Consider the following 11,484-nt stretch of genomic DNA (forward strand, 5'->3'; position numbering starts at 1 on the left):
TCTCCATTTTCCTTTCAACATGGCATTCTTGAAATGCCTTTACTCTGTCAAAAATGAAGTGATCCTCTTCATAACTCCGTTACTTCTTCTTCCACTGCCTTTGGTGATCGGGACACAGGTATGTAATTAATCTGCGTTTGGCTTAAAACTAAACACTGATAAGAAAGGATGAAAGAATAAAGTAATTTTAATGAGAGAGATGTTACTTACTTGAAGAACTTGAATGAACTGAAATTAAGTGAGATTTTACCTTTCGCGCATTTTAATTTGCACTAGGTCTTTTGCACCTGTTGATGCGCGGTCAAGTGCACAGCGCTTGGAGCGAGTGCACGAGAGCTGTCCAGTGTTGGCTGGTGTGTTCTCCGGTTCTGTTAATTTAACTTCTTTTTGGTAGCATGAAGCTTAAGCGTGGGGCCACAGAGTAAAAAGGGCTCTTTACGCGTCGTGGGTCACAGCGACAAAAAAATCACAGGTTGCAAGCATGTTATCACTGGCACAGGTTTAAATACGAAGCATTAAAAAAAAAGAAAAATCGGTTTTTCAAGCAGCTGATATTTAACCAGAATGAAACAATTCTAAATAAGATAGTATCATTGACCATCCAAGTTTTGTCTAGATCTCACTTATATTATCCCGACAGATGTAGAACCTGGCGATGAGACACTACAGATTATCTTATCTTCACCCTTTGAACTATCATAGTGTCTCATTAAAATTGCATCATAATTATTGATCTTAGCTGTTTATGAACTTAAGTCAGATTTTCATAGATAAGTTGCTGACACAGACTGAATGTAATGTCTTTGTTTTGTGCAGTTGTCTGTATGTTATAATTTTTTCTTATTGCAGGTGGCAGAATGTGCTTATGTGATAATCCTGATGGCAGTGTACTGGTGCACAGAGGTTCTACCTCTGGCTGTAACCGCTTTGCTTCCAGCTCTCCTTTTCCCTTTATTTGGCATCATGGAGTCCAAAGATGTAAGTAAGAAAAATATGCCACAGTGTATAGGCTTATTTATGTGTGCATACATCTTATCCAGTGTGATCCCTTTGTCTCAGGTGTGTATGCAGTACCTAAAGGACACAAACATGTTGTTTGTTGGAGGACTCATGGTTGCTGTAGCCGTGGAGCACTGGAATCTGCACAAGCGCATAGCTTTGAGGGTGCTACTCATTGTTGGTGTGCGTCCAGCACTGTGAGCGGTTAATTACCTTTCAGATCTGTTATGACATCAAAAGCACAGATACGATGTAGATTAAAAAAATAATCCTTTCACTCCCATCATAAAACTTTAACATACTTCATGTTCTGTCCCAAGAGCACGAAGAGCACCTTTCTGATTTTTTTTCTTAATTTACTATTAATTTTACTCTATCTTCTTGGCAGACTGATGATGGGCTTCATGGGTGTAACAGCATTCTTATCCATGTGGATCAGTAACACCGCTACCACAGCTATGATGGTGCCAATTGTCCAAGCAGTGCTGGAACAGCTAAACACCAGTGAGCCAGAAATGCCTCAAATCTTCAGCTCGGATGAGCAGGTCCAAACATCAGAGACTGACAATAAAGCTGATTCACAAACAGAGAAACAGAATGAGGGACAAGGTGAGCCCTTTGTAACTTGTTTATGTTTGGCTAGGACACAAAATCAATAAAAATCAACAGCGTCAAAGACTTTTATAAAGCTGCTAGTAGCCCCTTTTTATTTCTTTCTCTTTGTTTAAAGGCCCAGTAGTAGTGACTTTCTTAGATGCCACGACTGAGGCTGTCAGGCATAAGGAGGCAGCAGAACGGCGGAGAATGTGTAAAGGCATGACCCTGTGTGTTTGTTATGCTGCCAGCATCGGAGGAACAGCCACACTGACAGGAACTGGTCCCAATCTGGTGCTCATGGGCCAGATGAACCAGTGAGTGTCCTCTTATCAGTTATTAGTATTGTGCCAATATTTCAAATCATGTGTATTTATATATTCCTCACGTTTGTATTTTCTTTTGTATTAGATTGTTTCCAGAAAACGGGGACATTATTAACTTTGCGTCCTGGTTCGGTTTTGCCTTCCCCAACATGATCATCATGCTCACACTGGCATGGCTTTGGCTGCAGTTTGTCTTCATGGGATTCAAGTGAGTTTGATAATGCTTAAAGCCTGATTATAAGTGACAGAGACTTGAATCACCACCAAGAAACTTTTTACCGCACTAAGCCTGTGAGTGAGTGTAGAAGTGACACAAAGACTTTTCTTCCCATGTGATCCTCCAGCTTTAAGAAGACATGGGGCTGTGGGGCTGTGAAGACAGAAAAGGAGATTGCTGCATATAATGTGATCCGTGAACAGCATCGCCTGCTGGGGCCGATGTCTTTTGGAGAGATAAGCGTCCTGTGTCTCTTCATTTTGCTCGTGTTGCTGTGGTTCACAAGGGATCCAGGCTTTGTCAGTGGCTGGGCAACAGATATCTTCAACTCCCAAGCAGAGTTTGTATACATATTTTTATGAAAAACATACAATTCAACACCTAAGTTTTATTCATTCATAAATTTACTTTATAAAACTGTGGTATTTGATTTTTGCTTTCACTCCATCCTTCAGGTATGTATCAGATGCCACGGTGGCAGTCTTTGTCGCAGTCCTTCTCTTTGTTCTGCCCTCCAAACCTCCACGCTTGTGTTCTTTTAGGACACATAGTTTTGACATAGGTGAGCCATCATTTCTGAAGAATGTTGTGTTTCCCATTCTAATAAGTTTGGGAAGAGTAGGCTATGCTGTAATTAAACTTTGATGATTCGTTTCTTTGATCTGTAGCATCTCATCAAACTGCTGGCCCAACACCTCGTCTCCTCAGCTGGAAAGCTGCCCAAAAGAAATTACCTTGGGGTATTGTGCTTCTTCTTGGAGGAGGGTTTGCTCTGGCTAAGGGCAGTGAAGTAAGTTACAAAGGCAGTTGTTAGATGCAATGGTTGTGGGACCAATAACAATCTTTCAAGAAATTTTGAACTTCACAATAGCCATTCAGTGTCTTGAGATTCTGATTCTGCTAGTTTATTTTAGAGGCATGAGGATTCATAGAGGTATTTATCAAATCGACCAGCTATTTAATCTGTTTTTAATGGTATCAGCATCATGCTTTTTTTCCCTTTAATCTCCTAATGCAGTTTTAAAGTTTTATGCAAATCAAATGATTAGTAAATCTCTGGATTCAGATGTTTTTGGTGTTCTGCACATACGGTTGCATTGTAGCAGATGCAATATATTGTGACCAAACCTGAATCGCAGTCTCCTCAAAGTAAATGTGCACTTTGTTTTGTTGTGTCTTTAGGTGTCTGGACTATCAAAGTGGATGGGAGATCAGATGGCTCCTCTGCAAAGCATCCCTCCCTGGGCAATTGCCATTGTCTTATGCCTGCTGATTGCCACATTCACAGAATGCACCAGTAATGTAGCCACTGCAACGCTCTTCCTACCCGTCTTAGCTTCGATGGTAAGCAAGTGAAGCAGTATAGAGCAAGTGAAATATAGATGGTGTGGGAGAGGACAGAAAATACTGTTTGGGTGCAATAGCTCAGTTAGGTTAAGTGCTTCCTAGCGTAAATTCTTTCCCCCAGCTGGAGTTCACCATTGAAACTACTCCCAGTGAGAGCTGGTCCATTTTCCCACGTTTTGGTTTGGTTACCCATCTTGTTGGTCATTCAGGCTGAATATGTTTGGCCCCCTTCTGTGGGCCCCTTCTCCCATTAATAACCTGCCAAACACCAATTCAGTCCAGTGCCTTGTAACAGTGCCCTCCCTGCTGCTGCTTCTTCTGAAGAATAGCATTTCTGTGCCCACTAGCTGAGCACTGGAGAGAATGCCAAAACGAGGTCTGAAACGCAAGTAGTGGTTTTCACATTTATTGATATCTTGAGGGAAAAGCCAAGTAGATGCACAAGGATGATCAACCCTTCTGTGTTTAGCCCTTGAAAATACAAACAGAAAGTGAAGAAAGGGAGAATAGGTACTTTAGTCAGATTCACACAAACAGTTAAAGGCATTGTGAGAACATTTTGTGGCAACGGTGGCTTGTGTCATGTCACTTTGTGTGTCATCCTGTCAAGAGACTCTTGACAAGACAAAATACTGTCATCCTGGTGACCTGATATACAGCTGAAGTTTAACAAAGACTAAACATAAAGTTTAGGTCTTTTCACCCTTTGGTTATTTTGAGAACCAGAAATTACTGTGCACTTGTAAGCTAGTGTGCTGCAGGACATGTAATTCAGAAGCAAATTCCACTGAGTAATGTCTTTTGCAACTTTAAAGTCTGCCATTATCTCCACATATGTAGTACGTTTCTATTTTAAATATCATGACTCAGCACAGGGCCAGCAGGAATTACATCTTAATTACACACACCTAATGAGAGTTTTCCCTGCACACAGAATTGCATACATTTCATTCTGAGTTATGAGCTGGTGATTAAGGTTGCAGAAAAATAGCCAGAAAGAGTAGTGGAGGATGTTGTGATCAAGGCTGTATTCATCCGTGAGTCAGACTGCTGATACCTTGTGTGTGATTATTGCAGTCTCAGTCCATTGGAATCAACCCGCTGTACGTCATGGTTCCTTGTACCCTAAGTGCCTCATTTGCCTTCATGCTGCCTGTCGCAACTCCTCCCAATGCCATAGTCTTCTCTTATGGATACCTTAAGGTTGCTGACATGGTAAGTACGACGTTGGCTTTGGTATGCTTATTGTGTAAATTACATGTTGCAGTGCTGTGACTCTGGGACCAATGTTGAACTGCTTGGTCTGCAGAATTTACATTCATAAAAACGCGGTTGTGACCAGAATCTCTTAAGCGACAGTCACATTTTGACGATAGCTGATATTAAGGGTATTCTTTAGTTGTGTTCCAGCTGCAGAAGTGAAGCAATATGTTTCCAAGTGTTTTACAATAGTAAATGTTACCACTAGAAAGTTGTAGCACATGATGAGTCACTCTAAGTAGCCAGTGTAATCTGCAATCGATTTAAAATATCGTTTTCTGTCACATCCTTGTATGGTTATAAGGCATTTTTGATGAGTCAGATTAAGAACATTTTCTGTGCAAGCTGATACAGTTTCAAATCAAATTAGTTTGGTATGTAGAATTTGCGTCTCAAGGTCCCCTGCCATCGACTTTCCAGGAATGTTAAACAAGTTTAACACCTTCCGATCAAACTATTGTTGTGGATTCGTTACATAAATATTAAAGTGGTAGAATACAAAAAGAGTGGGCACATCCAAAACACTTCCATGGGTTAAAACATAAACTTAAGAAAATCTGAGAGATAACATTACAGTACATTTAAAGAAATATTCCAATCTACATACTGTGGGACTTCCTCAAATACTTCATGACTTTAGGGATAATGATCTTCTCATGCAACTTTCAGCAACAAATACAGATGTTAACAATAAACTAAATCTTGAAATGACTGCATTCTTTTCTTCTCCACCAGGCCAGGACAGGATTCGTCATGAACATCATTGGCATTCTTTGTATTACACTGGCCATTAACAGCTGGGGTAAAGCAATGTTTCACCTAGATTCTGTCCCTGCCTGGGCCAATGCCACTGGGGTATGAGACTGGCTCTGCAGTGAGAGAGGATCCGTGCACAAGCCTATCTACAGGTGCCAGACTAAGACCTGTGGTCAGAGGGATGGTATTGGACCACGCAGTGAGATGCATGTGTCCAATTGGAGTTAGGACACAAGTCTCATGAGGCTCGTTTTGATTGACACTTGAGTGAAAAAAAGTGGTGATCTATAAAATTAGGGAGAAAAATGATTCAATTATATGAAAATATTCATTTTCATGTAATTGAACTTTATGTATACATACATAATGATGTTAAACTTCAAATAAGTTTAGATCTCTTCTATAGACCTATTACACTATTTGAATCTCTTATAATACACATTTCTGTTATTCAGTACAATGGAATAACTGAAACAATATATTGGGACTATAGTGTCTGTAAATTTACGCTCCTTTATATCCTTAAGTGAACCAAATGACATCCTATTTTCTTTTTATCAAAGAAAATTAGAGGGAAAGGAGCTATTCATATAGTCAAAGTTATTTAACATGTACCCATGTGTTTATAGTAATAAGCCATATTGTATATCTTGATGATGCAACTTGAAAATATTTGACGTACTTCTTTTTTTAATTTAATTTTCCTTCTATGCCACTTCTGCTTTACTTTACAATATTTCAGAGAAAGATATTTTCACTTTCACATTTGTCGGACAGCTCCAGTAACTGGTTACCTTTCAGATTTTACACTTAAAGAAATCTTTGGTTTTGTAAAATATTATACATTGATACCTTGATAATGAATATAAAGTTTAATACTATTAGTGATAGAAAAAAACATTACTTGTCAATACATTAGCAGTAATTATCCGTTAACTTTCATATAATATGACACTGACAAGAGCAATTCAGCTGCTTAATTATTACTTTTACTACTGATACATTTTTGGCTCAAAATATGTATTTTCATAAATAAAATACTCTATTTTAGGACATTTAAGGAGCGGATTATAAGGCGCAATATCAATAAACTGGTCTATTTTCATACATAAGGTGGACAGGATTATAAGGCGCATTAAACAAAACATGACTGATAGCCTTGAGTTTGAAATCCGCTTTGTAAGCATGTCTCTTAACAGGTGCCATTTTTGGGTCCTTTTACACACAACAATATTATTTGGAAGCACAGTACGTATCACTCCGCCAGGCTCCTGACTACGGTAGTCGTAATGCTCAGACAATCCATCAAGTAGTACGGTCAAGTCGTACTAAAATATTTTGACAGATTTTTGAGCGTCGTGTACCACATAAAATCAGTTTCAGGTCAGTAAGCACAACCAGAATTAATACTTAAGCCACACCGATTATAAAGGACACTGTCGATTTTTGAGAAAATTAAAGGATTTTGAGTGCGCCTTATAGTCCGAAAAGTATGGTTTTAAATATTGAATGCTTTTTTGGTTGTAATTTGGGCAGCTTAAAAAATATATAAACTGCAATATTTTCTCAATCACTCCTGTGCCATACAGAAGACTTTGCAAGTGAACATTTCTTAAGAGATTTGAGGTAACAAAAGCTAATGGCTTGGTTGGTGAACTTGGTATTTATCAGTTCAGAGCTAATACTGTATGTGCTGAATCAGACTTAGAGTTGGCTATGAATAAAGGATAAACTTTTTATCCTATCAAAGCAAAAGCTGTATGTAATGTGTACAAAAAGGATAACTTATTGTACTGTAAACACATTTGAAATGTTTGAGTCAGTACAGTTTGTCTCACAGCACAGCAATACTAATTGTAAATGAATTGCAATGAAGTGGTATTTAGTAATAACTGCATATAGTCTACTATTCTCTTCAGTTTCAAGACTTTTGCACATGTCAATTTATATAAAAATAAATAAATAATACAAACACATCTGTTGACGTTTCTTTTCTGTTCAAGGACTTCACATTAGATGTTCAATAACAATTTAAAAAGACAAAATACATCCAAAGTGCAGCTGTTTTCCACACACAGCATTTTTTTTAAATTGAATGGATTTAATTGAATGAGGCGGGGAATTCAGTGATGTTTGAGTGAGAGAGACTTGTCAAGATGATACACTAGATTTCAAATGATTTCAAATGTGAGAAACTCAATTTGGCTGTTATTAACTGTAATGCTGTCTATTATTTTAAAAAGTGAGGATGGTTTATTATAACAAAAACTCAGTCTGAGCTGTCATCTCTCACCATCATCCAAAACAAAATTATCAGATTTTCATCACCACGCAACTCTTTCTCAACAGCATATGACTATTATCCATCTTTTAAAGGACAAGTATGTTTCGCTGCCTCTTACTTATTGGCCTCTTGTCTTATGTATAAAGCTGACATGATCCTTTAAACACAGCATGGAAAGCCATAATGTGCCTGGACTTAAAGGCCACACCTAATGGCAAGAGGCCTATGACATTGTAATCTGAGATTAAGGTTCAAGGCAGGGATATCGTTAAACATTGTTGTGCATCATCAGCATTATGAGCTCAAAGAAGCTCATAAGAAGCTCTTACGTCTCCATTTAAAGATCTGCCAGAGAACTTTAATATCACCTCGTAAGTGTCGATCATTATGTTGGGTTTCTGTTTTAAAAACATGACGAATGGTAATCATAAGACTCTGCATACAGGGAAGTAAACGTCAACAAACCCTGTTGTTGTTATAGTGTGACAGTAGAAAACATGGCCAAAAGGTAGCAGGAAGAAAAAAAAATCAAAGGATCACATCAAAGTTCTGACCCCATTCTTTTGGGACAATTAAAATGTTAGATGGTTTTTGGTTAACAAGCGGTTGGGTGCATAGAGCAGTTTAGATCACTATGATCTCGTGTCCCACTGGGAAGGAAAACTTATGTAATTACAGTGTCTTTCTCTCCTTTTGCTCCCTCTGAGCTACCCACTCATTATCCAATTGCAACACATCGTCTTGTGTCGTGGACTATATTATAGGCTATATATACATGTAAGGCCTCGGCAGGAAATTAAACCTGCGAACTGTTCGCTTTGCTAAGATTTTGTCCTACTGACTGCACAGGCAAGGACTCTGGTGAAGCTAAACACGCATTTCTATGAACCCATTATAAACTAGGCTTTCTAGCTGCAGAGTAAGCAAACTGTGAGCTTAATGAATGACTTCCACAAAAATATAAAGTAATTAGGGAGTTGGGAGTATGTAGAAGAGGTCAAAAAAGGAAACTTTGTATTTCATCCACTTGCATTTGGGAGCATTTTGTTGATGAGAAGGCTTTTGAAAACCACATTGCCCTTTCACCTCTTCTGTATCAGTTACATATGAGCACAATATGCTGCCTGTCCGATACAATCAATCCTCCCTTGAACATAAAGACTTTTGTGTAGAGATGGTTTCAGTTAGCAATTGGAGTATCCAATTAAGCTTTGGACATGAGTGAGGCCAAAAGCAAAAAAAGATCCAGAAGAGGACAGAGAGCTTTTTCATTGCTTACTTTAGGCCAAAGTACATCCATTGTTTAATGGGGATGGGTGGGATTTGGTGTAAATGATTACACTTTTATGAACTCTAAGACAGCAACAGTCAGCAATGAAGACATGTTTTTATTTTAAGGTACTAAGACAAACACTGAATGCAAACGAGCAACGAGGAACAAAGTACTATCGACTGTGTAGGATTGAAACCTGGAGCTGATTTACAACCACGATTCCCAAATCAGTTTTGCCCGGTCTCTTTTCACAGTACTCTCTTTAGCAGTATGTGACTATTAGGATGCTGTAAAATGTAAATAGAAACAGAATACAATAATTTACAAATATAAACCAATGATTTACTCACAGCAGAATATAGAAAATATATATAAAAAAATTTGTTCTCTTATGAGAAAAATACTGGATGATTGTTAATTTGATGGCAGCAAAAAGGATTCTAGCTGCTTAACAATCCTGCGTCTTCTTTTGCGATATTTTTCACTTTATGATGCATCAAATGTTTTTGATTGGTGAAAGGTCTGATTTGTAGGCAGGTCAGGTTAAGCATAGCTATTAAGCTAGCTGTTGTAATAGCATGACGTTTAACATAAGGACAGGGCATAAACAGGCAATAAGAGTGAGATAATAAATATACAGTATATACACATTGATGGGGCCTTTCTAGATTTGCAAGCTGCCAACTCTAAAGGCGATAATGCACCCTCATGCCATTGGAGATGCATGCTTTTGAACTGAACGTTGATAACAACATAGTCCCTCTCCTCTTAAATCCAAAGAATGCAGGGTTTCACATTTTAAATTCTGGTTCATCCGATGACAGAACAGTTTTCCACTGTGCTTTAGTTCATTTGGCCAAGACAAGACAAATGCATTTCTAGATCATGGTGGCTTCTTTGCATACTAGAGTTTTATTCTCGATTTCTGGATGGCACATTGAACTGTGTTCACAGACAGTGATTTCTGGAAGCATTCCTGAATTCATGCAGTGATTTCCATTAAAGAATCATGGTTGCTCCTAATGTGATTGTCATTTTTTTAACTTGTTCCTTGCACACAGATTTCACACAGAACACAGTGTGAGGCAAGGCAGGATAGGACACAAAATCTAGGACTCAAAGACAAAAACTAAACTTAAAGGTAGCTAACGGCTGATTACAAAACACACTAACTAAAACTGGGAAGGCTCTAGAAATCTAAACTAACTGACAGAACACACAGGAGGAGACACAGGCGATATATATAACAGAGGGAATCAGGGCAGAGAGGAAACAGCAAGGAAACACGGCTGACTAAATACAGGGAACAGAGGAATGAGACAGAGATAAGAGCAGGGGGGACAAGGCTGAAAGAGCGAGGAATGGAGAGGGCGAAAGGGAGAGAAAAACCACACAGAGACATGACTGGAGAAACAGGCAACTAAACATGGAGACAAGACGGACTTCACAGGGAAGCACGAAGCACAAAAACTCAAAACACGGTCAAAACTCCGAACCATGACACCTGATGGCATTTATAAACTATTTAATTGAAATGTTATTCTCCAGGGCTTTCTTTTTTTAGTAGCACTTACTTTTCAGCTTATTGTTGGTCTATCCCAAGTTTTTGGAGACGGGTTATTGCTATTTTTTTCATGAAATATTAAATATGCCTCAGTCTAAACCTGTTATTAAGTACACTTCATAATACCAATTTAACTACAATTTTTAAGTCCTCAGAACAATTTCTGTTCGCTAGTACACAATTTCCACAAACTATCCTTGTGGTGGGCTAGTCTCTCTTGGTGTCTTTTGAGAACTATCACACAGTTGGATGGGTTTGAGAATCTAATGTGATGCAGGATCACGTAGCATTATGCAGCAAAAGTAGGGAAAATTTCCATGAGAAGAAAAATCACGGTAGAGAAAATCTGCTGGAAGCCATCTGGAAATTATATCTCTTGCAGTAGCCTCTCCCATAGCCACTGACTTCAGTGGTTATAACACTTGGCCTAGCAATTTTGTGGTGACACTACTAGTCTTTTTCTTGGTGAAGTGCGTGAAACCAGTTCAATGTTAGACACCTCATTTGTGGAAAAGAAGTCAAAATGTTACAAGAAAGGTCTCACTCAAATTAAATCCATAGATGGACAGTGGAAAATGCTTTTACAGATTCAGGCTATTCCAAATAGCCTCCAAGAGCCCAGAAACCTGTTTCGCTTACTCTGTTTATTGGTTTAGAAAGTGCTAAAGAGAGCCAAGGCTGAGAAAGTTTGCATTTCACTGAACTTGGGTATGAATTTATTTGGAGAATACAAGCACACAAGTAAGTAGCTATAGGTTCAAGGTTCAAGGTTCTTTATTTGTCACATGCATAGTTATACAAGTATAACACACAGTGAAATGTAGCCTGACACGCTCCTCGACATGTGCAAAAAAATTGGGGGGG

At 38.5% G+C, this 11,484-nt stretch overlaps 1 protein-coding gene across 2 annotated transcripts; it reads left to right on the plus strand.

The window, feature by feature from the left end:
* The first annotated feature begins 6 nt into the window (after positions 1-6).
* On the plus strand, positions 7-6,609 carry slc13a5b (solute carrier family 13 member 5b). Of its 2 annotated transcripts, XM_005739371.1 has the most exons (12): positions 7-118; positions 850-978; positions 1,060-1,196; positions 1,388-1,608; positions 1,730-1,910; positions 2,005-2,127; positions 2,264-2,476; positions 2,592-2,698; positions 2,805-2,926; positions 3,319-3,480; positions 4,561-4,698; positions 5,479-6,609. In XM_005739371.1, the coding sequence occupies exons 1-12, from the start codon at positions 20-22 to the stop codon at positions 5,602-5,604; spliced, it is 1,758 nt and encodes a 585-aa protein (XP_005739428.1). In that variant the 5' UTR covers positions 7-19; the 3' UTR covers positions 5,605-6,609. The 2 variants fall into 2 exon arrangements, with proteins under 2 accessions (XP_005739428.1, XP_005739427.1); XM_005739370.1 differs by having other exon boundaries at positions 850-1,196.
* Positions 6,610-11,484: the final 4,875 nt, after the last annotated feature.

The sequence above is a fragment of the Pundamilia nyererei genome, unplaced genomic scaffold (genome assembly GCF_000239375.1).
Source record: "Pundamilia nyererei isolate P.nyererei 1_Seehausen unplaced genomic scaffold, PunNye1.0 scaffold00091, whole genome shotgun sequence".
NCBI lineage: Eukaryota > Metazoa > Chordata > Actinopteri > Cichliformes > Cichlidae > Pundamilia > Pundamilia nyererei.

Excerpts from the sequence above, each read along its gene's own strand:
- slc13a5b (XM_005739370.1), top strand. The coding sequence starts at position 20 with ATGGCATTCTTGAAATGCCTTTACTCTGTCAAAAATGAAGTGATCCTC. Across the intron at positions 1,911-2,004 it reads CTCATGGGCCAGATGAACCA|ATTGTTTCCAGAAAACGGGG; the intron begins GTGAGTGTCCTC and ends CTTTTGTATTAG. Across the intron at positions 2,128-2,263 it reads TTTGTCTTCATGGGATTCAA|CTTTAAGAAGACATGGGGCT; the intron begins GTGAGTTTGATA and ends GTGATCCTCCAG.